Source organism: Erythrolamprus reginae, chromosome 3, assembly GCF_031021105.1.
Source record: "Erythrolamprus reginae isolate rEryReg1 chromosome 3, rEryReg1.hap1, whole genome shotgun sequence".
Lineage (NCBI taxonomy): Eukaryota > Metazoa > Chordata > Lepidosauria > Squamata > Dipsadidae > Erythrolamprus > Erythrolamprus reginae.
Window position 1 is genome coordinate 153,488,496 of NC_091952.1, and position 26,465 is coordinate 153,514,960.

The following is a 26,465-nucleotide window of genomic DNA, read 5'->3' on the forward strand; positions in this document are numbered from 1 at the left end:
TTTATTCCCGTTCTTGTGTGTTTTGCTAAGACATAATGAATGGAACAAACAAGCCAGGGCATGCAAAGGACAAGATAATGCCAACTTTTCTTTAATATCTATACTGCAGCTTCTGTCAGATAAGTTGGGTGGGTACAGTGATATATGAGGCCTCCCCTTTGTTCTTCAAATAGCAACAGAAAAAAGTCAAAACCTACTTATTTATCAGAGAGCAACAGATAACCAGCTAGGTACATGCCATTGAGAAGTGAATTCCAGGGCCAAAATAATAAAGGCCAGGCATTTACTTCAGAGTCTGTTTTGCTTCAGAAGAAAACTACTTGGTTTTGAACAGAATATATCCTGAGAAGTAAAATTGTTCTGTCTTCCAAAGGGGAAGGGATGGAATATTGCATTAAAAGGATCTTTAAAAATCTGGGTTTATAATGTACATTACCAGTGAACTTCATCTCTGACTATTACTTATCTGTTTATTTTTTAAAATAATCTCTGTATACAGTTTCTCTATAAAAAGTTTATAATAGTCATTTAATCATTCTAGTATAAAATAATGTAAAAGAAGTTTAAATACAAACAGCTGAAATAGAATTGTTAACAAGGATTAATGATTTAGCAAGGGAGTCAGAATAAGATGGAGTTTAAAATACCATACCAATAAGATGAACTCCCCCCCCCCCCCAAAAAAAGAGGGTAAAAAAATTGGGTATGTCTTATACATCTTATATGTCTTATGCCCTGGCCACTCACCACCCTTTGGCCTCTGCCTTCCAGCAATTTGCCTCTTTGCAGCAAATAACCTGTTTCAGCTTCAACACAGCCTGATTAGCACAAGCAGCTGATTGTCCTCCTGACCATCAGCTGTTTCAGGCTGCAGGGATTGTCATTGCCTGTTGCTGCCTCCACACACCCCATTTTTGGCCTCCACATCCCATTTTTGCCCTCTGCAAGTCCCGTTTTCAGTCTCTGTGCCTATTCTAATCCCCACCACCCAGAATAGGCGGAAAATGGGGTGTGTATAGGCAGAAAATGGAGCATGGGAAGGCTGAAAATTGGACGTGGAGGCTGAAAATGAGGGTGCGGAGGTGTCAATAGACTATGGCAATTCATGCAGCCTGAAGAAACAGCTGATTGTCAGAAAGCCAACTGTCAATCAGCTGCCTGTGCTTATCAGGCTGTACTGAAACTGAAACAGACTGTTAGGTGCAAGGGGGAAAATTGCTGGGAGGCAAAGGCAGATTTTTTTTTCTTGTTTTCCTCCCTAAAAGCTAGGTACATCTTATGCTTCGGACCATCTTATACTCTGAAAAAAAAACACTCATTACTACAAAAGGAAGACCAATTCCTTGTGTGTCTAATCACACTTGGCCAATAAAATTCTGTTCTGTTCTATTCTATTCCATTCTATTCTATTCTAAAGTGATAAATCCACAATATGGAACATAAAAGAGCAGGACCTTCCCACAAAAATCCTAACTATCTGTGGAGCTGATGTCACCAATGGATGCTCTTTAAGGAAACTTGTCTCTAAGTGGTATAAAACTGTACAGTGTTCCCTCAATTTTCGCGGGTTCGAACTTCACGGAAAGTCTATACCACGGTTTTTCAAAAATATTAATTAAAAAATACTTTGCGGGATTTTTCCCTATACCACGGTTTTTCCCATCTGATGTCGTCATATGTCATTGCCAAACTTTCGTCTGCCTTTAATAAATATTTTTTTAATAAACTTTAATAAATAAACATGGTGAGTAATAATCTGAATGGTTGCTAAGGGAACGGAAAATTGCAATTTAGGGGTTTAAAGTGTTAAGGGATGGCTTGTGATACTATTCATAGCCAAAAATAGTGTATTTACTTCCGTATCTCTACTTCGCGGAAATTCAATTTTCGCGGGCGGTCTCGGAACGCATCCCCCGTGAAAATCGAGGGAACACTGTATACTAGTATCAAAAATTTGATTGTAGCTTGATACCAAATAGGTAGTTAATGCAGATATTTTAGTGCAGTTGTAATGGCATGTAAAAAAATCTGATACTTTGCCGCTGCAGTGCCTTAGTTCTAGGTTTCAAACCAGTTTCAAGGGTGGCCTTAATACATTATTGCAATAATTATAATTAATAATAATTTATTAGATTTGTATGCCGCCCCTCTCCGAAGATTCATGACCATTGTAATTTTGAAGTCACCTCTGTATGCTAGTCTTTGTGACTATTTTTGTTCAGGAGAGTGTATCAGCCTGTTAATAGTAGGCACTTCTGACCGCAAAAATAATCTCCAATGATTATGATACTACTAGAATGCAATGTTCATTTAGTGGGAGTCAAACATCCCCCAGAGCAGATTTGTATTTACTTTTTAGAGTAGGGATAACTTTCTATCAGGTACCCTTAATGTACACTGCTGTTATCTTAGCAGGAATCAGCTTAGTTTCTTGACCTCTAGCAACCTACCACCATGTTCAAGCATTAGTTTAGATTAGCTATTGTCTTTCTTGATTAGAGTATTACAGAAAAATTGAACTGGTTTTCATCCCAGTGTGGTGAACTCTTTCCAAATCTAATGACATCTGTAAACATGCCATGAAAGAAATCAATTATATTGTGTTTTTTGTGAATTCGTAAAAGCATATTATTTATTTACTTACTTACTTACTTACTTACTTACTTACTTACTTACTTACTTACTTACTTACTTACTTACTTACTTACTTACTTACTTATTGGATTTGTATGCCGCCCCTCTCCGCAGACTCGGGGCGGCTAACAACAGTAATAAAACAGTATATAACAATATAACAATGTAATATGAGCATTCACCTTAACATAAAGTACAGTTAGTCTTTCTTTCTTTGTTTACCATTCCTCCCAGCCCCAGTTATCCCCACTGCTCTGTACTACCCAGGATCTGCCACTTACTGTTTTTTCTCCTGCTCTTGATACACCCACATAGCCTTTCTTGGGCCTCTGCAGGCCTTATTATAGAGGCCACATTGCTAGATATGCCCATCAGCAGCTGGAGAAAAACAGTGAAGGTAAGTGGGGTGCAACAGATCCTGAAGAGCGCATGGCAGTCGGGCAGTTTGGGATTTTTGGAATGGTGCTAGAATGGTGAGGTGCTTGAGATGGTATTTCTCAGTAGCAGTGGTGACAGCTGCCTGAGACTGCTAAAGGCCCCAGGCCTCTATTTAAGCTCCTGTCCAGACATCAATGAGATTGGAAGTGAGTTAAGTGAGTGTGCGGAGTTGCATTTCCTCTGCAATCATAAGTGCTGCTGGGCCAGATGAGTGAATGAGGCTTCCTGGTCTGGGGCAATTTTATAGACACTGATTGGTAGATGGCCATTAAACTTTCCAAGCTGCATCTTTGCATACATTTGTTGTGAGTCTTGCCTCATTTTGCAACTTGTCTCACCACATTTGTTAAGTGAATCATTGCTGTTCTTATATTAGTAACATGGTTGTTAAGTGAATCCGGTTTCCCCTTTGACTTTGCTTGCCAGAATGTTGAAAAAGGGAATCACATGACTCCGGGACACTGCAACCGTCATAAATGTGAGCCGGTTGCCAAACATCCAAGTGTAAATCATGTCAACATGGGATGCTGCAACAGTCATAAGTGTGAAAAATGGTCATCAGTGCTACAGTAACTTTTAATGGTCACTAAATGAACTGTTGTAAATCTTCATGTTTGATTGTCTGTGTATAGTAGGTAGCATAGTTCCCTCTAAGCTGAGCAGTGAGCAATCGCTCACTTAAAAATCATCATCAACTCAGAGTTTTTCAAACCTGCCCAGAATCCGATAGGGAAAGAGTTAGAGGGAAGGAGAGAGAGAGAGGAAGAGAGAGAAACAGATAGAAAAAAGGGAGGAAGCAAAAGAGAAAGAAAAAGAATGGGAGTAAGGAAGAGAGAAAGAAAATCAAAATCTAGTTTGAAACTAGCTCAACTATTTAAATGACATTTTGATATTGATAGAGTTGCCCTATTATGAGCTCACTGTTATAGACACACAGTACAGTATTTTATTTTGAAATTCTCTGAGGCAGAACAGGGTGGGTTTTTTATTTGTTTGTTTGTTTGTTAGTTTGTTTATTTAATATTTGTGTGCCGCCCAGTCCCGAAGGGACTGCCGCTCAGACATTATACTTTTCCGCCCCCCCCCCAAAAAAAAAAAATTAGAGGGAACACTGGTAGGTAGGCCTGATTTTGATCTCGAAAACTTCTCCAGAAACAACATCCCAATAAATGAGATTGTTTTCAGTCTTCCTCAAACTCTCATAAAGTGTTAAGTAATCTATCTTGGTATATAATTGTCATTAGTTATCTCCTTTATGCTTAACCTTTCTTTTTTAATAAGCAAAGAGTTTTCTAAGTGAGAACTGATCACCGCAGGATATTTGTTTGTATATAGGGTCTGAGATTTGCTTTTTAGTTCTATTATAAATAGTGTCCAGTGCAGTTTATTTTTAAGTGCAAGGTATCATTCTGTTTATTAGCCATGAGTGGTATGAATGAGTATGTAATATTTAAAAATGGGGAAAGAACATAGAACAGCTAAGCAGGGAAGGCTGCAAAATGGGATGAAACTCAATGCTCCGCAGCCAAATTATTGGGTTCAATAGTCGAGGGCTACTTGTAGTAAATATTTTATATGGCTAGAAAGTTAAGTTAGAATTATTTTATGTTCGTAAGTGTTTTGAGAGACAGCTTAGTGTCGGGATTAAGGCACTACACTAGAAACCAAGAGTCCTTGTAAATTCTTGTCCAACCTTACATATGAAGCCAACTGGATTACTTTGGGTCAATCACACTTTCTCAGTCCTAGAAAACCCTAGAGACAATATTTATTTAATTGGATTTGTATGCCGCCCCTCTCCGAGGACTCATTTTTGAAAATCTTGCCAAGAAAATTTCAAGAACTAATTCAAGCAGTCACTAGGATTCAAAATTGACCTGAGGATGCAAAAATAAATAGTTTTAAAGATAGTAGACTCATTTAAGGCTCCCTCCTTGAAGCATTGGCATCATATTATGTGTATATGGGGTATGCATGCTTACAGATAGGATAGCCTTTGAAATAGCCACACAAGTCCTCTAAAGCAGTGTTTCCCAACCTTGGCAACTTGAAGAGATCTGGACTTCAGCTCCCAGGGGGAATTCTGGGAGTTGAAGTCCAAATATCTTCAAGTTGCCAAGGTTGGGAAACACTGCTCTAAAGAATGCATCTGCTTTAACTCTTTGAGGGTATACTTCTAATCTGTTTGGTGGAATACCCTTTCAGTATGCATTGCAAGCTTTAGTATTTTTCACCTTTGTTAATGTTTCTGGCTAAAATATTTTATTTAGTCTTTCAAATCAGATTGGCTTTCTGGCATGCTTCATCTGATTTAGTGTCCCAGTTAGTTGAGCAAGACAAATATGCTTTGAATATGGTTAATGTATTTTATACCATGCTAATTTATGTCTTTTCCATTTTAATTTCACAGCTGGTGGTTCGTATTATATGATTTCACGGTCATTAGGGCCCGAATTTGGGGGAGCTGTGGGACTTTGCTTTTACTTGGGCACAACATTTGCAGGAGCTATGTATATTCTTGGCACAATTGAAATTCTACTGGTAGGTCTTTTATTTAATGTTATGTTTTCCTCTTCATGTTATGTATTAAGGGTATGAAGAATGTAGTTTTCTTATGTAATAAATACCTTATTCCCTTCTCAGTGTAGGGGTTGCTAACTGGCAGAAACAGCCCTGAAGATTCCAGTCTGCCCATTTCAATCATTGTGTGCATATGTATACAGTGGTACCTCTACTTAAGAACTTAATTCGTTCCGTGACCAGGTTCTTAAGTAGAAACATTCTTAAGTAGAAGCAATTTTTCCCATTGGAATCATTGTAAAAGCAAATAATGCGTGCAAATCTATTAGGAAAGAAATAAAAGCTCGGAATTTGGGTGGGAGGAGGAAGAAGAGGAGGACAATTGTTGCTGAAGGAAGAAGGTGAGGTGAGGGGAATAAAAAAAAATCCAAAACTTTAAGTTAAAAATAAAATGAGGGACTCTGAAGCAGCGAGGAGGAGCATAAGGAGCACGTGCCTCCAATACACCCTGTGAGAGGCTGCCTCCCATACACTGCCTCTCATACACTGGCTGCTGCTGCTGCTACCTGCTGCCTCTTCCTTCCCAGGCTGCAGGGCTCCCCCCTCCTTTGTAGCCACCGCTTTTCCTTTGCTGTTGTGACTCCTCGGCTGCCCAGAGTGAAGGAAGCATTTCTTTTCTCTGGGCGCTGGCAGAGGTTTATTCCCCGTCCAAGCACCCAGAGAAAGGAAAATGCTTCATTCGCTCTGGACTGTCCAAGCCTCCTTAAGCACCACCAAAAGGCTCCTCTGGCAGCCCAGAAAAGCCCGAGATGGCCAGGATTAAAGGGGGAATGGCAGGAAACTAGCCGGGCCTTCATGCTGCTCTCAAATTTCCTGGGAAATATTTCCGGGCTCGGGTTCTTAAGTTGAAAATGGTTCTTAAGTAGAGGCAAAAAAATCTTGAACACCTAGTTCTTATCTAGAAAAGTTCTTAAGTAGAGGCGTTCTTAAGTAGAGGTACCACTGTATTTGCCTATGCATAGGTGCATGTGCATGTATATATCTGTCAGAAGCCACAGGGCAGATAGTCAATTGTATTTCTCCGTTTATACAATTAAGTGTTCCCCATCTATATATAGCAACCATTCTTTTTTAATAATTACAAAGACTATGTTCACGTACTGATACATAGAAATACTGAATGCACACAATCCATCCCTCCATCCAGTAAAAGTAGCAAAGAAGAAATAAGGATAAGTGGAAAATGCATAAACTGCTTTGGGATATGAAACCAAGACAAAGGAACAAAACTGAGTGGAGATGAGTCAAGGTGGAGAAGTTAAATAAGGAAGAACAAAAGGCAAGGGAGAGGCCCATTTAGGCAAAATATTGAGCAAGAGCCACTCCCAAGCACTATCTAATCCTTAGCGTAATTTGCTCTGTGCAGTATACTTTTCATTTTCATCAGTTGCTTCTCTTCTCATTTCTCCTCAATTTATTTATAAGAAATTACTTGGGGAGAAAATCAATCTTCCTATTTTGTTTATTATCTATTGCAGTGTTTCCCAACCTTGGCAACTTGAAGATATTTGGACTTTAACTCCCAGAATTCCCCAGCCAGCATTCGCTGGCTGGAGAATTCTGGGAGTTGAAGTCCAAATATCTTCAAGTTGCCAAGGTTGGGAAACACTGATCTATTGATATAGATTTATAGATATCCATTGAACATTCTGCTTGTACTGGTCTTCAGACATAATGAATTGAATTGAAGCAGAGGTCAACCAACTCTGTATTTTTTTTCTTTATTAAATTTATATGCTACCCATCTCATTGCCCAAATTGATTCTTTTGAAGTGACAAGGTTAACAGTTATATCCTTTTTATTTTAAAATGTACATTTTAGTCTATAATATTGCTGTTGATTCCTACTGCAATGATTTTAATTATTTATGTTTTGGAACTTTGTACAAAAACAATAATCAATATTTGTCTTACAGAAATATATTTCTCCTAATGCTGCTATTTTTCAAGGAAGTGAGGAGGCCACATTAAACAATATGAGAGTTTATGGGACGTGCATTGTTGCTCTGATGGCAATAGTTGTTTTTGTGGGAGTCAAATATGTCAATAAGCTTGCATTAGTCTTCTTGGCTTGCGTAATCCTTTCAATTATGGCTATTTATGCAGGCGTTATTAAAACTGCATTTCTTCCTCCGGACTTTCCGTAAGTGCATGATATTTAAAGTACATTTAAATATCAATGATAATTATAATATTTTAATATTGTTAAAAAGTAAAATAAAAAAAATACATGCAGTACCCAATAATGTTAGTAATGTTTGCCTTAGATCAGGTCAAGGTCTTGAAACATGTCAAAAAGGCTTTTTGAAATGATTCCACTCAGATGTATCCACGGATGGGAAGAAAGAACATTGTTGCAATAGAGTTTCAAAGACTGATTTCCATGTTTTCTGATGTTTCAGATCTTTGAACAACTATTTGAGCAGATGTTTATTCAGTAGCCTGCTTAATAGTGATCTAAGCTTTCATAATGATACACACAGAAATGAGATAGGGGTTTTTAGGACACTATCATCTTTGTGAAAGGTATTTAAATGAAACTCTTGTAATAGCTTTCCTATCTATGGTAAAGCCTCACATTTCAGTTTTAAAAAAAAAATATTTTGAATTTACTTAGAATCCACATGTACTATACCATTGTTTTGGATACATTCTACAAACAATGCAGATTACTCATTAGTCATCTTCTGCATACAATGCCCACCTTGTTGAGTAGAGCAGTATTTCCCAACCTTTTTTGAGCTGCGGCACATTATTCACATTTACAAAAACGTGGGGAACATTAAGGGGGGGGGGAGAGCTAAAAAAAGTTTGGACAAAAAAACCTCTCTCTTCCTCCCTTTCGCTCTATTTCTCTCTCCATCCCTCTTTCTTTCTCTCTTCCTTCTTCCCTCTCTTTTTTGCTTTCTTTCTTTCTCTCTCCCTCCTTCCTTCCCTCTATGTCTTTCTCTCTCCCTCCTCCCCCCCTCTGAGCTTCGCTTCGTGGCACACCTGACCATGTCTCGCGGCACACTAATGTGCCGCGGCACACTGGTTGAAAAACACTGGAGTAGAGCATAGAAAGCACACACCTCAACTTGCTAAAGATAAAATGGTTGTATTTCCATTTGTTTGAATATGATATACATCTGGGACCTTACTTGATTAAGATCCTAGTTCACATAGAGAAGGATACTTGCTTCTGATTCTAGAAATACATCTGTTTATCCGATGTCCTAGATATATATCTAGGGACATGTGGGAACTATAGGTTGTGAAACCCCATTCTGTACCCAGCCTTTCACATATTCAGGTAAACACTCAAAGAGGGCCAATATTTTTCTTAGGGCCAATATTTTAATTTCTATTGCAATCCTTCTAAGCATATGATTGTGCCACCCCATTGATGAGCTTTCTCAATCTCTTTCCCAATCTCTTATGTTCATCACAGATTATAAAGAATCTTTTTATATATAATAAATTTGTATTGATTTTTTGTAATAATAACATATACACACTACATATCACACAGTGCTCGATGATTCGTGCCCCCACCACCCAACAACATTCAAACGCCTCCACCAAAATGAGGGGGTACCTTATTTATGATTTTCAATCATTTACACATTTCAGTTTGTGGAAGAGTTGTTCCCTTACTGCCTGATACTTCTCCATCTAAATAATAATCCAAATAATAGACCATTCCATTGGGAAGTGGTCAAAGTATTTGTGCATGCCCACTCATGTAGACAACCAGAAGAAGCTTTCAAAGCAGCCACATGGGCCTTACACTATACTAGTATTGTACACAGTGCTGTTGCTTTAGTGATCCCAAAGAATCACTTGCATTCAAATTTTAAGAACGACCTCTTTTGAAACTTTTGTTCAACCCAAGTAAAGAAATGTGAATATTTGTATGTATGCACATTAAAATCAGTGTTGGCTCATGGTAACTGCAGTTTTCTTGACAAGATTTTTTGAAGTGATTTGCCATTGCCTGTTTCCTAGGACTGAGAGAGAGGGGGGGAATGAAAAGCTATCTAGCAGGTTTTGTGCCTAAATTGGGATTAGAATTTATAGGCTTCAAGTATCTTGCCTTGTGTCTTACCATTACACCAAATTGGCTCTCTATGATCATTTATATATCCTTTTCATCTGCAGTACAGCCATTTAAAATAAAATAGCAACAATTCCAGAAGTTATTTCATTCCTAACTCCTTTCTCTTCTTTGCTTCTTTTTTTCAAAAAATTCCAATAACACTCTTGTTAAAATATTTTGATGCCATGTGTCATTAATAAAAAGTAATTTATGTTTATTGTGGACTATTTCCTTTATGATTCAAGCTGTTAATATAAGATAGAAATAGGATATAGATGTCAACAACAGTTTTAAGATTTGTTGTCTTTAATTCATATTTTTAATAATAAGAAATGCCTTTTAAATTATTTATTTAATTATATCTTGTAGTGTGTGTCTTCTTGGAAACCGTACTCTAGCAAAAGATAAGGATGTTCCCTGTGCTAAATATATTGAAACAAACAACGTAACAGTGACTACCGAATTGTGGAAATGGTTTTGTGACAAAAATCCCAACTTAAATGCTACTTGTGATGAGTATTTTCAGTTAAATAATGTCACAGAACTCCAAGGTATTCCTGGAATTAAAAGTGGAGTCTTACTTGGTGAGTCTGGAATTCTAGTGGAAATGATTTTGGGAATAAAAAAAATTTGAACTAGTGATTTTCAACTGATAATAAGAATTTTGTCAATATAACCAATACAAATTGTTCCTTAATTTAAGGGAGCCCTAAAACAAATAGCAGCCTTTGTTTAAAGCTTTCTCTATGTCCATTTAACTTTGAATTCCTAATTTATTTGTTGGATATGTTCAGCTGCTTTATGTTACCATTTTGATTTGTCCTAGCTTTTACATGATATTTTCCCCACAGTTTCAGTGAGGTATTGGCTACAACCAGCATATCATTTTCATGAAGTAGATATTTTTTTCCCCAGAAATAGAGAAAGCTTTTTAATTGGTAAGTCTGGGACAGAATGAGTACTTAAGATTATGTTTAAAGATTTTTGCATCAGGACTAGTTTATATATTTTTTAAAAATGTTTGTGAGTGAACAAAATCTTGTGTTTTTTTCCATGGCAGATAATTTGTGGAGCAGCTATTCAGACAAAGGAACAATTGTGGGAAAACAGGATCTTCCTTCAGTTCCTGTTTTAGATGAAGCAAAAGAGGAACAAGACTATTACATCTATACAGATATCATGACTTATTTCACCATGCTAGTAGGAATTTATTTTCCTTCTGTGACAGGTATTGTTTCATCCTTTCTGCCTCCTATAAGAAAATGTAGTTATTATAAATTATTTATTTAAAATTTTGCTGAGCTGCATTTCAGGGTTCTAACTTTACAGTGACATATGTAAAAATAAATGGCAGTATAAATAATTGGGGATGGAGTGTAGCAGGCTCGATTCCCAGGAGAGAGAGTGTGCATTCAGAGGAATATTTTATGTGAGAAAAAGAAGATAAGGACAAACCCTCCCTAATAGTTCTTAGAGTATATGCTTGATGTAAACAGAAGAGTGTTTCAGTTTGTCAAGAGTCTGCCTGTAAATGTGGATCAATAAGGAATTCTGCTTGGACGAATTGCCACGTCTTTCCTCGTTTTGGGACCTGACACAATGGGATGAAAAGCGAAACATCTTCAAGGAAAAAACAAAGCCTAATTGCCTTTTGGGGGAAAAAGCACTTTGGGGATAAAATTGGAAATTATGACTACTGATACAGGTTCATGAATACAGTGGTACCTACTTAAGAAGGCCTCTACTTAAAAACTTTTCTAGATAAGAACCGGGTGTTCAAGATTTTTTTGCCTCTTCTTAAGAACCATTTTTTAAAAAAGATTTAAGATTTATTAGATTTGTATGCCGCCCCTCTCCGAAGACTCGGGGCGGCTCACAACAACAACAATACAATACATAAAATACAAATCCAATAGAGTTAAAAAAACAATATTTTAAACCTATAGATATTAAAAGCAATCATTACTGAACAATCACACATTCTCATATATTACAGTCAGGAAAAAAAGGTGGTGTGTGGGGGGAAGAGATAGTTATTCTCCCCATGCCTGGCAACATAGATAGGTCTTCAACATCTTGCGGAAGGCGGGAAGGGTAGGGGCAATTCGAATCTCTGGGGGGTGTTGATTCCAGAGGGCTGGGGCTGCCACAGAGAAGGCTCTTCCCCGGGTCCCACCAAACAGCATTGTTTAGTCGACGGGACCTGGAGAAGGCCAACTCTGTGGGACCTGATTGGCCGCTGGGATTCGTGTGGCAGAAGGCGGTCCCAGAGGTATTCTGGTCCGATGCCATGTAGGACTTTTCTACTTAAGAACCCAAGCCCAGAAAAATTTCCCACGAAATTTGAGAGCATCACGAAGGTCTGGCCAGTTTACTGCCATTCCCCCTTTACTCCCGGGCATCTCAGGCTTTTCTAGGCTGCCAGAGGAACCTTTTGGTGGTGCTTAAGGAGGCTTTGGCAGCCCAGAGCGAACGGAGCATTTTCCTTTCTCTGGATGCTTAGAGAGAGAATAAAACTGTGCCAACGCCCAGAGAAAAGAAACGCTCCCTTCACTCTGGGCAGCGACTGTCCTCGTCCTCCTCTTCTTCCTCCTCCTCCTCCCACCCAAATTCCGAGCTTTTATTTCTTTCCTAATGGGTTTGCACGCATTATTTGCTTTTACGTTGATTCCTATGGGAAAATTGCTTCTACTTACAAACTTTTCTACTTAAGAGCCTGGTCACGGAACCAATTAAGTTCGTAAGTAGAGGTACCACTGTACTTTAAAAGTGCCAAATCGAAGAATACAGTACATAATCAGAGTTATGATATTATTGTACTTTCACATTTCATACCTGATGAGCTTATTTGCAAGGAAACAACAGAATGAGATATCAGAGGTGTTAAAAGAATACTGTACTGCAATGAAATAATTAATTTCTCCTGAAACAGTTGTAGCAGTTCCTTGAATGAATGCTAACGTCAAGAATGAAATATTAGAGAACAAGCAGAATTTATTCAGGATAAGTTTGGATTCAAGGAAATCAGCCCCCTACCCCACCCCAAATCTATTTTTACTAGGCTGAAAAAAAGTGTAATCAAATACAGTCTTTGTAGGTCTCACCTCTGTACGGCTTCTGTATACGTTTTCAAGTAACACAAATACTGGTGGCAGAAAAGAACAGTTTCTTCATTGACAGCCCAAACTCTAGCACACCAGCAAACATGTTGGCATGCAACCAAATATTTGGACAAATTTCAGGTCAATGTGCTCATTCAGATCCTGGTTAGCTGCTATTTTTTATTTTTGTCTCCTTCACTGTCCAAGAATTCAGTATAGCTATAACGTCAACCCACATAGGCTTTCACTAAAATTCTGTTTCTGAGGGAGATGGGTGGTTTTTAAATATGATAAATAAGTTTTAGAAATAGGGAGTCACAATAAATTCTATTGCATTATTTTCCATTTCCCCCATCTTTTTCTTACCTTTTCTAATAAGCAATTTGGCCATCTCTTTATTACTTTATAGAGTGTACGGCAATAGCCTTCCCCCTGCAATAGTTTACAATCTACAACATACAGTATACAGACCCTTTTTCTCAAACAAGTGAGGTTTGCACCATGTGTTACTTTGTCTCTTTCAATTAAATGTCAATTCAATTTATTAGATTTGTATGCCGCCCCTCTCCGAAGACTCGGGGCAGCTCCCAACAATGATAAAAACAATATTATAATGGCACAAATCTAATATTAAAAATAACTAAAAACCCTATCATAATTAAAAACCAAACAGCACATACATGCCAAACATAAATTATAATGAGCCTGGGGGAAAGATGTTTCAAATCCCCCATGCCTGGTGGTATAGGTGGGTCTTAAGTAGTTTACGGAAGACAAGGATGGTGGGAGAAGTTCTAATCTCCGGGGGGAGTTGATTCCTGAAGGCCGGGGCCGCCACAGAGAAGGCTCTTCCCCTGGGGCCCGCCAGACGACATTGTTTAGTTGACGGGACCCGGAGAAGGCCAACTCTCTGAGACCTTAGCGGCCGCTGGGATTCGTGCGGTAGCAGGCGGTTCTGGAGGTACTCTGGTCCAATGCCATGTAGGGCTTTAAAGGTCATAACCAACACTTTGAATTGTGACCGGAAATTGATCGGCAGCCAATGCAGGCCACGGAGTGTTGTAGATACGTGGGTGAATCTGGGAAGCCCCACGATGGCTCTCGCAGCCGCGTTCTGCACAATCTGGAGTTTCCGAACACTTTTCAAAGGTAGCCCCATGTAGCGAGCGTTGCAGTAATCTAACCTCGAGGTGATGAGGGCATGAGTGACTGTGAGCAATGACTCCCTGTCCAAATAGGGCCGCAACTGGTGCACCAGGCGCACCTGGGCAAACGCCCCCCTCGCCACAGCCGAAAGATGATGTTCCAATGCCAGCTGTGGATCGAGGAGGACACTCTTTGCTGTATTTTGCCTCAAAATATAGATTTTTAGTAGCAAAACGTTTCCTTTTTTGCAAAATATTTATCAGTGAATCTTTCTGTGCCTTAAAATGCGGTCTCTATGTTCCTTTGATTTTCCTGAGTAATGAAGGAGGGTAGCTGAATGTTTTCTCTCATGTAAAAGATACTGTTAAAATGTCATAAAGTCATCATGGTTACACATTCTTAATAATAAATTGTCTGAAACATCTCCATTCAGTAACGGACAATTTGAACTCTTGCACTGTCTTCTTATATATCTTTGTCCATGGCAAATTAAGGTAGACTTCAGTTTCAGCCTTTGGCATATGTGTGCATATTATTCAGAAATTAATCATGCTTCATGGTGAACAAGTACTCCCACTGAAAAAATATTCCTATTGGCCAGCCATTAAGGTTAATAAGAGGGTACATTTATTTATTTATTTTATTTATTTATTATTTATTTATTATTTGGATTTGTATGCCGCCACTCTCCGAAGACTTGGGGCGGCTCACAACAAGTGAAAACATGCTTGTATATTTGGTGGTAATTTTAATATAAGAGATATAAGGAATTTGTAGTCATCTATAGTAGAAGCAAAATTGTTCTTCTCCGGTGGATTTCAGCAAATGCATTATTCTGTTTGGAGGCATTAAGTAGACCCCCATTCTGCCTGTACTTCCAAAGTACAACTACATTTATAAAACAACATAATTTTCTGAGTTCTAAATTGTATTTTGTGGGGTTTTTTCCATCTGCTTTTGGTTAAGATTATGCAATTTCCTTTTTTGTAGTAATTTGTTATAATCAATAAGCATATAATTTTACAAAATATGAATGTATATAAATAGAAAATAATTTAAGGGTCAATTAAGTAACTGAATTCTATTTTTACAGAGAGAAAATGCAACACAGGTGGCCTGTTCATTAGTAAAACAAACGTGAAGGATGATTGATTATATTATTTTTATATTGGGTTTTTACTGTTTATAAGTTTTCTAGAGTCACTGAGAATGAATGGGCGAAATTCAATAAATAAATAAATGAACCAATTAACCAACGTGAAAGAATAGAAAACACATTTTTTCTGTCTTAATACCCTTCTACATATTGAAAAAATAATTATTTTCCTTCTACTTTCCCAAATCTTGTTTATTTCCTTTCCCATTTTCTGATAGTCTGTATTTGAAAATTGTTTTAAATCATAATTGGTCACTGTATAATTTTCTCAATGAAGAATGAATGTGGGTTAAGCTTAATTTGTTTCTGTTTATATAAACGTCTAAGTTCTTAATGTATTCACTTCAGTTCAAATGATGAACTAAATAGATTGCTCTATTCCATAATGACATTTTTAATGGATTGTTTTGTCCTTGTGTTTAGGTATCATGGCAGGTTCAAATCGGTCTGGAGATCTTAGGGATGCTCAAAAATCTATTCCAACTGGTACAATTTTAGCCATCTCAACGACATCATTTATTTGTATCCTTTTTATGCAATTTCAAGAAATCTGTACTTCATTTCTGTATTTAGCACATACACTAGAATATTGTTAACTGTATATACTCCAAAGCAAATACCGTATTTTCCGGCGTATAAGACGACTGGGCGTATAAGACGACCCCCTAACTTTTCCAGTTAAAATATAGAATTTGAGATATACTCGCCGTATAAGACTACCCCTCTTCTGTACATCATAGACCTGACTGAGTCTAGGTCTATGATGTACTTGCATTGAGAAAAAAATCATTTCTGAACATGATAACACAATATTTTAATTACTAATGATGAAGATCTTATTGTTAAAATTATGAATGAATTATTTAGAGAGAGAGAGCCAAGTGGGAGCACTCTTCTGTCTATCTCTCCATATGTCTCTGTCTATCTGTCTTGTCTGCCTCTCATATTTCTCCTCACCACAATTAAGTTTATTATTATAACTCATCATAATTTGTCAACACAAAAAGGTGAACCTGGCTATTTTTCTTTCTCCTACCATCTATTCTGCAGGTATCTTTCAGTCTAACATGCAGCATGCTGACACCTATGTGAGAATCTATTATGGAATGAGAATCTGTATGTGATATCATGATATGGCAATCCAAACAGCCCATCCATTTTTTCCTCTTTCCGCACTTTCTGTCTTTATCCTCTTGCAATGTCACTTAAACAGATTTTAACTTGTCGGGTTTAATTAGTGACCCTGCCAATTTTCAGTACTGTGCAGTGTGCTATGATACAGAGCAGGGTGAATAATATGACCTCAGCTTTTAAAGTTATTTTAAAATGTTGCCTAAGAAATATGGAAAGATTATTCTTTTTGGAGGAAAAGTACATTTTCAATGGTTAAACATAAGAACAAATACAAACAGGCAGAAATAAATGCATCCAGTTTAACATTCAATTTTGCAACCACTAATAATGTTGGTCAAGTAGGTACAAAAATACCTGGGGAAATTATCAAAGTCTGGGAAATGGGTCCCTTGTCAGTTAAAAGGAGTGCTGATTTACCACCTGCTAGAGCAGTGATTTTCAACCTTTTTTGAGCCGCGGCACATTTTTTACATTTACAAAATCCTGGGGCACACCACCAACCAAAATTACACAAATCTAATAAATAAATAAATAAATAAATACACACACACACACACACACACACACACACACACATAAATAACCCCCTCATATATACAATCCCATGTAACATCCCCTTATAAATACAGTCAATCATCAATCATCCCTCCTCAAATTTATACCACTGTCTCATTTCTGGGTTCTTCTCCTGTCTTTCCCCCTTTTCTCTCTCATGTTTCTCATTTCTCTCTCTTCCTCCCTTTTTCCCTCATTCCTTCTCCCTCTCACTTCTCCTCTTTTTCCATCCCTGTCTCTCTCCCCCCCCTTACGTGTGTGTGTGTGTGTGTGTGTATATATACACACTCGAACCATTTTCAAAACCAGTTGAGGGCTGGGGTTTTTTTCTCTTTTATTCTTTTCAAACACAAGTGTGGGCTGGGGGGGGTGTTTCTTATTATTTGGGTGCTTTTTACCATATGCTTCAAGAATCACCTCTCTCCCTCTCTCTTGTTCTCTCTCTCTCTCTTGTTCTCTCTTATTTTCTTTCTGAGGCTCCTCCCACAACGGTGGCTACAGCAGCGCTGGCGATCCGGCCGCTAGCCGCTCCGAGCGCTGTGGGAACGCCCACCCCTCTCACAGTCCAGTCCCGGGCTGACAGTAAAGGGGCTGCTTCCCATCCTCCTTCTCAGAAGGTTTCCTTCTGAGCAAGCTGGCAGGAGGATGGGAAGCAGCCCCTTTACTGTCAGCCCGGGACCGGACTGTGAGAGGGGTGGCCGTTCCCACACCGCTCGGAGCGGCTAGCGGCCGCATCGCCAGTGCCGTTGCAGCCACCGCTAATGTAAAGGGGCTGCTTCCCGGCGGCAGGAACTGCGGGGGGTAGCCGGCGTACGCTCTGGCTAACGAGCCCTTGCCACAGCTATCCGCCGCTTCTTTCTTCTCCGCCTCGCCTCCGCTACTCCCGCCGCCGCCTTTGCTCTCCCCGCCGGGCAAGAGGCAAAGGTGGCGGCGGGAGTAGCGGAGGCAAGGCGGAGAAGAAAGAAGCGGCGGATAGCTGCGGCAAGGGCTCGTTACGCCGGCTACCCCCCGCAGTTCCTGCCGCCGGGAGTGGTTGGCGCTCGCCCGACGCCTTGTTTTTTTATTTCCCCCTTTGGTTTCTCTTCACAGGCGGGAGTTCGGGAGGCAAGGGAGCGCTCGAGGAGACAGCGTCTTGCGGCATCGCCTCCCGTCGGGTCTACGACGAAGGGACGCTCAGCAACTTCTTTTTCCTTTCGGCGCCATAGCCACCCGCAGTCCCCGGAGCCGGCGGGTTGAGGCAAAGGGCTGCGTTTCCCTTCCCTCCCTCCCTCCTGCCCCCGTCCTGAATGGAAGCCCCGCTCGGCCAAGCAGCCCGGGATCTCCGCCGCTTGCAAACCGGGCGGGCGGAGCGGACCCGCGCTCACTTTCGGCTCCGTGGACTGCGGATGGCTATGGCGCCGAAAGGAAAAAGAAGTTGCTGAGCGATGCCGCAAGACGCTGTCTCCTCGAGCGCTCCCTTGCCTCCCAAACTCCCGCCTGTGAAGAGAAACCAAAGGGGGAAATAAAAAAACAAGGCGTCGGGCGAGCGCCAACCGATTCCGGAGCTCCCTCGCCGGCTTCATCAACGCGCTGCTGTTGCTGCTGTCGCTGCCGCCTGAGGCGGCGGCACTCGAATCTGGCGTGGTGGAAAATCTTTGCCTGCCTCCAGATTTTCCACCACGCCAGATTCGAGTGCCGCCGCCTCAGGCGGCAGCGACAGCAGCAACAGCAGCGCTTTTTCCTTTCGGCGCCATAGCCACCCGCAGTCCCCGGAACCGAAAGTGAGCGCGGGTCCGCTCCCCCCCCTCAATCCCGCTCCCGGCCTCCTCCCTCCCGCGGCTGTGGAATGGGCGCAGTATCCGGCCTATAAGACGACCCCCCACTTTGGAAAAGATTTTCAGGGGTTAAAAAGTCGTCTTATACGCTGGAAAATACGGTAATTAATATTGTATATTACAGCAAATTCTAGTTTTTGCAGAATTCTAAATGTTTCAGTTAAGTTTTAAATTTTTATTTATGTAAAAAATTAAAATTAGAGTTAAATAATAATAATAATTTATAATAATTTATTAGATTTGTATGCCGCTCCTCTACGAGGACTCCAGACTATGAGGTTAAATCATTTATCTCCTTGTAGATAGGAATGAATAAAGATATTATTTGGCATACATACTTTGTCTCATTATTAAAATGTAAGATAATACTGATAAAAAGTTACATTAAATAGCTACTAGATCTATACTAGAAGGATTTAATGTACGGTATATTGTGAGATTATAACAAAAAATACCTATATTACAACATGACAAATAATACAGTTTTGAAATGTAATGTGAAAAAGGGCTTTTCTTGCACATTTTATTTTATGTATGTGTGAAAACAATAGTTAGTAAAATACAAATGTGATAATTTCTGTGGTAGTATTAATTAGATATCCAACTCTTTCTCAACACAATATTCTTTTCTTCAAAATGTTCTTATAATCCTGGTGTATATAGAGTATTAAAGAGCACTTCTTCCAATTTTGTTTGTTTTAAAGTTCCTTGAGCCAAATATTATAGATCTTACCTGTATAATTCTTTTTGGAGCCTGCATTGAAGGCGTGGTTTTGAGAGACAAGTATGTAGAAAGACCTCTTTAAAATCTATGTTTTTAAAATTAAGATATAATATTTTAACTGAATGAATGCGTGGAATGAAAAAGTAAAATGCTAGAGAACTCAACAGCAGCTTTTTATGGAAGAGAAATAGATGTCCTTCCACAAAGGCATTTTTGTTCATCATAAGAAATGTGCCCACACCTCTATATTTTTCTGAAAGGAGTTTTTTAAAATTGTGTTAGCAATTTTGTGTGTACAATTTATTTAGCTCTCCTTGTTTGTTTAATGTTGCATGTGTTCTTTCCCACAAGATTTGGACAAGCAGTTAATGGAAACCTAGTGATTGGTACGTTGGCATGGCCCTCTCCATGGGTTATTGTAATTGGTTCATTCTTTTCCACATGTGGTGCTGGTCTTCAGAGTCTCACTGGTGCCCCCCGGCTACTGCAGGCAATTGCAAGAGATGGCATTGTTCCATTTCTTCAGGTGAATTTCTGGGTTTATTTTTTTATTTTACTGTTTTTTCTATCTTTGCTGTAAAAGGAATCTATTTAGTGAGCATTTTATTCATTTGTTTAGTTGTAGTTTTGCTCCACTTGTGCGGATGGTGGTAACTAGATTTATTGAGAGGTTTCTAAGGCAGTCATAGCCTGTAAGAGAAAAGGACATTCAAGCCTTATGATGCAAGAGAAGGCCTGACAGCATGATATCAGGGTGAGATTACTGGATCACATGTTATCAAAAGAAGAGAGCTATAATAGCCTATGGTTACAAGAAAATCATGGATTTCCATCCTACCTTTCTCCCTCCCCTCTACCCCTAATTTAAATCCTACATCAGTCAAGAAACTTTATGCTTCTGATGAAATTAGAAATTAATTATGTATATATATCTTTTCATGGTCTACCTCTTCCTTGGGAAGCAGAGCATCCTGTTCAATTTGGCTTTGCTTAATTTTTATATTCTAAAGAATGTCACATTTCTTTTCTCCTGTATGAATTGGAATTTCAAATGGAGCATATTGCGGCTACTCCATTAAGCAGGCCATTGATCGTGTCACTTCTTGCTGCTGAGAAGCACAACTGAACTCCTTTAGATTAAGTGGGTGGAGAAGAGATTGGACTAGGAAGCAGAAGATATATATTACTTACATAGATTGCGCTAAAGAATTAACTGATGGCTGCCTGTTCATAGCAGCAATCCTTCCGTACCGATTTGACCTCATTTCACCTGATGTGGCTTACAGAGCAATTCAGCTGGGCTAAATAAAGCAGGGGACAGTAACAATAAGTCTGTTGCTGCTGCTTGCTAACTATAACTGCACAAACAGTTGCTGCTGTCATGTTTGCCTGTTGCAAAGGGTATTATTTTCATCATACCACCATCAGTATGGCGATGTATATATATTGTATAGGTCACAATCTATGCTAGCTACAACCACACAGGAGTTGTTATTCCAGTGAAGAAGATGATAAAATTAGAAAAGGGTAGGGGGAGAGGCAAATCAAGTATGTGTCATTAAAATGAGTCATATTATCTGTTTTTATACTTGTAGGAAAAGACACCAAAGGGAAATTTTCATGCTCATGATACAGGGATCAAATTTAGTGAAAGTGAATTACTGACTACCCATTGTAAAATTGCAGTTATCAGATTGAGCTACAGGACTGAGCTGTTCCTGCAGTTTATTGACTATGTTCAGTATAATAGAGGTTATTGTAAGTAGATGTAAACGTAGTTTGACATTTATTATATCTTTATTAGATTTGAACCACAAAAATCTGGACAACTTCAGTGAAAATTGGTTTTTAGCATCTCTTTGGCTAATGTAATAAATTGTTGTGGCCTGCCAGCAGCCCATGCAGCTGATGGCAAATCCCATTCAAGAAGAGATCAACTTGGTGATGTATCAGCAGCCTGTGCAGCTGCTACACAAGTTAGACACTGAGGAGGCTGGCTAGGACTTGGTGCCAGAGACAGAGGTTCAGCCAGGGCCTTCGGAACCTCCAGCACCTCATAGCAGTGATGAAGAAGAAGAGGCTTCTCCTCTTCTTAATTCAAGGGCACATGGAGCTGCCAAAAGGCAGGAGTGGTTACTTCAGGGAAGGTCTCCTTGGGAGTAGGATTTGGAGCCAATTGGCCACTCCTCTAGTCCAGTGTTTCCCAACCTTTTTTGAGCCGCGGCACATTATTCATATTTTCAAAATCCTGGGGAACATTGAAAGGGGGGGCGGGGGGGCGGGCTAAAGAAAAGTTTGGACAAAAAACCTCTCTCTTCCTCCTTTTCGCTCTATTTCTCCCTCTTTCTCTCTTTTCCTTCCTTCCCTTCTTTCTCTCTCTCCATCTTTCTTTCTTTCTTCCTCTCTTTTTTGCTCTCTTTCTCTCTCCCTCCTTCCCTTCCTCCATGTCTTTCTCTCTCCCTTGCTCTCTCTCTCTCTCTGTGTCTCTCTTGCTATCTCTTTCTTGCTTTTTTCTCTTTCTTGCTCTCTCTCTCTCTTTCACTGTCTCTTGCTATATGTCTCTTTCTTTCTCTTTGCCTCTCTTGCTATCTCTCTTTCTTTCTTTCTCTCTCTTTCTCTCTCTCTGTCTCTTTCTATGTCTCTCTTTCTTTCTCTTTCTCTCTCTCTCTGCCTCTCTTGCTAAGTCTCTCTTTTTCTCTTGCTATGTCTCTCTTTTTCTCTCTCTCTGCCTCTCTTGCTATGTCTCTCTTTCTCACTCTGTCTCTCTTTCTCTGCCTCTCTTGCTGTCTCTCTTTCTCGCTTTGTCTCTCTTTCTCTGCCTCTCTTGCTATGTCTCTCTTTCTCTCTCTCTCTCTCTGCCTCTCTTATATGTATCTCTTTCTTTCTTTCTCTCTCTCTCTCTCTCAGCTGACTGCAAGCGGGAGTCCTGACGGCGGCAGCTGGACGTGCTGCTGGACGCCGTATATGCCAGGCCCGCAGCGCTAGCACGTACGGCGTCCAGCAGCACGTCCAATCGCCACCGTCAGGGCTCCCGCTTGCAGTCAGCTGAGAGAGAGAGAGAGAGAGAGAGAGAGCTCCCTCTCGCCGCCGCCTGGAGCTCCCTCTCGCCGCCGCCATCTCCCCACAACTGCCTGCGGCCGCTGCAGCCACCCCCCCTCCCACTGCCAGTGCCCTCCCGCCGGGCCCCAAAGGACACTTGCCGCCGACGCCAGAGAAGCTCTAGCTGGGCGGGGCGCTGCCGGTGCCTCCGATCTGGGGCTCCCACTCGCAGCTGTCCCTCGGCTCCTGCCTGATGCCGCGGTTTCTGGCGCTCTCCTGCTGGGCCACAAAGAAGGAAGGCGAGAAAAAGGCGCGACGAATGAAGCTCTCCTTCTTCCTGCCTTCCTTCTTTGGGGCCCAGCAGGAGAGCGCCGAAAACCGCGGCATCGAGCAGGAGCCAGTTGGGAAACGCTGCTCTAGTCTACTTAAGGAAAGCATAGGCCGCTGAACCTCTGCAGGAAACAACATTTGAAATTTGTTTGTTCATCTTGTGCTTTGTGTCTGGAAAATCTCTGCTTTGCTTATCTGCTTTGGTTTGTTTATTGAGGACAACTTCTGGGCATTTTGCCAAACTTCATGAGCTATCAAAGACTAATTGCTATTATATGATTTAAGACTTTCTGAACTTATGCCAGCTGATAATGATTAATTAATGGTTGGGCTTTTGCAAGAAAAGATTGCTTTTAGATTTGTGTGTTTGTGATCTCTACTAAGACAGTTATTAGTAGTCAGTTATTGATTAAAATAAGTTCGAACAGGCAATGTGTTTGCTACATTCTTAGCTGGGGAAGAATATGAATGTAGCCCAAATCTTGGAGCCCTAATTCGTTAGGGCCATACATGTGTCTCCTTTACACATGCTGAGCCTAGTTTTATTCAGTATTTATACCTCTGGTGATTCATGTGTTCTTTAATAATGGACTATTGCAAGAATTATTAATGTATGGAATGTCAGACCCCCAAAGAGAAGTTATAGTTGTTTGGAAAACATAGAGCCATGTCGACAATTTTCCTGCTTTGAGTGGGAGCACAGCCCCAAATTCCTACAGTTTTGCCCAGACAAATCCACAAAGGAAGTGGGAAATGGATTCTGTGAAGTCAACATCATCCATCAACCACAGCACTTTCATTTGGTTATTCATTGGGAAATTGACCCAGAGAACCTTAGCCTTAGAGATATACAGTATCACCAAGTTTAAAAATACCTGGACTACTGAAGAACTGACTTAATATACTAACCAAGTCAATCAAATTACTTTAAATATTCAAAATATTTTGTGATAATAATACAGATAACCCTTGAATTACAACAGTTCACTTAATGACCGTTCAAAGTCATAAAATAACACCCTCCGAAGTATTTACAACATAGTCCCAAAATTACAAATGTTGCAACAGAGCAGGGGTTCCTTGCAAATGACCACAGAGGCACTACCTGTCCCTCTCGCCGCAATTGAATCCTCCCTCTCATACTGCCATGCCACTCGCTTACCATAAAAAGTTCTATCTCTCTGCCGCATTTTCTTTACTACCTGCATATTTTAGCACTCGCTTTTTGTAGCCATTTGTGCCTCTTCCCTGAGCTTCCTTGCACCTCCCTTTCAACTCTGAGCCTTGCCACACCTCCTTCACACACATCTGCATACCTTTTCCATGCTATCCTTTTGAACATCTTCCCCCACAGTTAGTGTGCCTCTCTTGCACACATGTATGTTCTCTCTCCTGAGTCTCACTGTGCTTCCCTTGCCCCTTTGTGCATCCCTCTGGAAGCAGCCACATATCTACCTGCTTGTGAACTACCTAGGATTTTCAATTTTTTTGCTGGCTTCTTTGCTGACTTGATTGTGGGAACCTGGCAGGGAGTGGATCATGGGAGTAGGTTAAAAATGGCAGCTGGGGTGACCAGAATAGCCATCATTTAGTAATATAAATTTGAGTCTCTATTGCCATTTTAAATCTACCTGTATTCCAAAGGTGGTATGCCAATCTAGGCTTGGAATGTATACTGTATTTTTAGCACCTGCACGCTGTATTTTGAATGTACCTGATAGACGCACCTAGGTTTATGTTCTGTCGGGCTCTCTGGTAGACTCCTCCCAACAATTCACAGGTACATATTTCAGACACACACGTTTGAAAATTCAAAACAATGTTCTTTATAATGAAAATTCACTTAAACTAAGCCCTCTTTTGGTATATCAAAGAGCACTCCTCTCCAACCAAACTGGTAATTTCTACAAGTCCCTTATCAGTTCTGTGATACTTAGCTTGCAGCTGTGAGGCAATTCAGTCCTTCTTTTTTCACAAAGTGAAACACACTTTGCTCTGCTTTAGTTTCAAAGCGGGGGGAAATCAGCACACAAAAAGTCAAAGTCAGTAAAGCAGTCACGAAACACAACGATCAGATAATCCTGCACAATGGCCAAACCCACAGGCTGCTATTTATAGCAGCCTTACTAATTACCACAGCCCCACCCAACCACAGGTGGCCTCATTTTCTTTGATAATAATCTCTCAGTCGTTGTTACCTATGCATCGCTCTCCGCATGCGTGGCTGTATCATTAACTCTTGTTCTGAATCCAAGGAGGAGCTAGATAATTGATCTCCTTCTGAGCTGTCTGCCACGCTCTCCTCCTCCCTGTCACTCATGTCTTCTTGGTCAGAGGAGCCTTCATCAGCAGATTCCACCGGGGTCAAAACAGGCCTGCAGCATGTGGATGTCTCCCCCACATCCACAGTCCTTGGGGCAGGAGCTGGGCCAGAGCTAACCACAACAGTTTAGGTTTAAGTTTTAGGTTTAGGTTTATTGGATTTATATGCCGCCCCTCTCCGCAAACTCGGGGCGGCTCACAACAATAATAAAAAACAGTACAGTACATAATACCAAATCCAATGCCCACCCATCTAGTTACAATTTAAATTAATAATCTCATAAAAACAGTATATATAAAAAACAGGCACACAGTCAATCAATCAACAAAACAACATGGGCAAGGGGGAGGTGTTTTAGTTCCCCCATGCCTGACGGCAAAGGTGGGTCTTAAGGAGTTTACGAAAGGCAGGGAGGGTGGGGGCAATCCTAATCTCAGGGGGGAGCTGGTTCCAGAGGGTCGGGGCCCCCACAGAGAAGGCTCTTCCCCTGGGTCCCACCAGACGACATTGTTTAGTCGACGGGACCCGGAGAAGGCCAACTCTGTGGGACCTAACCGGTCGCTGGGATTCGTGCGGCAGGAGGCGGTCCCGAAGATATTCTGGTCCGGTGCCATGAAGGGCTTTATAGGTCATAACCAACACTTTGAATTCTGACCGGAAACTGATCGGCAGCCAATGCAGACTGCGGACTGTTGGAGTGATATGGGCATACACTTGGAGAAGCCCATAATTGCTCTCGCAGCTGCATTCTGCATGATCTGAAGTTTCCGAACACTTTTCAAAGGTAGCCCCATGTAGAGAGCGTTACAGTAGTCGAGCCTCGAGGTGATGAGGGCATGAGTGACTGTGAGCAATGACTCCTGGTCCAAATAGGGCCGCAACTGGCGCACCAGGCGAACCTGGGCAAACGCCCCCCTCGCCACAGCTGAAAGGTGTTTTTCTAATGTGAGCTGTGGATCAAGGAGGACGCCAAAGTTGCGGACCCTCTCTGAGGGGGTCAATAATTCCCCCCCCAGGGTAATGGACGGACAGATAGAATTGTCCTTGGGAGGCAAAACCCACAGCCACTCCGTCTTGTCTGGGTTGAGTTTGAGTTTGTTGACACCCATCCAGGCCCCAACAGCCTCCAGGCACCGGCACATCACTTCCACTGCTTCGTTGAGGAGGAAACAAGAAAAAAAATATCAGGCAGAGCTTGAGAGGATCACAGATAGGTGTCATCTCATGTGCCCGCTCTGCCTATTGACTCCAGCATTGCGGTAGAGAGACAGAAGAGGTGGGCAATGACAAAGACGGAAGAGGCGAGATTCAGCACTGTAAAAGGACCCTGCCACCGTGGCCCGGCTGCTATTCACCAAAGGACGCAATACTCACTCCATAAGACACTCAACATTTCCACCTACTTTTGGTGGT

At 40.7% G+C, this 26,465-nt stretch overlaps 1 protein-coding gene across 3 annotated transcripts in view; it reads left to right on the forward strand.

Moving 5' to 3' along the window:
• The window catches only part of SLC12A7 (solute carrier family 12 member 7), a 130,562-nt gene that overhangs the window by 62,936 nt on the left and 41,161 nt on the right, over positions 1–26,465 (forward strand). For all 3 annotated transcript variants that reach the window (XM_070747049.1, XM_070747050.1, XM_070747048.1), the window contains exons 6-12: positions 5,483–5,613; positions 7,569–7,795; positions 10,100–10,314; positions 10,791–10,958; positions 15,557–15,655; positions 19,363–19,420; positions 19,712–19,886. In XM_070747049.1, the coding sequence (XP_070603150.1) occupies positions 5,483–5,613; positions 7,569–7,795; positions 10,100–10,314; positions 10,791–10,958; positions 15,557–15,655; positions 19,363–19,420; positions 19,712–19,886 (1,073 nt within the window). The remainder of the gene's footprint in view (positions 1–5,482; positions 5,614–7,568; positions 7,796–10,099; positions 10,315–10,790; positions 10,959–15,556; positions 15,656–19,362; positions 19,421–19,711; positions 19,887–26,465) is intronic.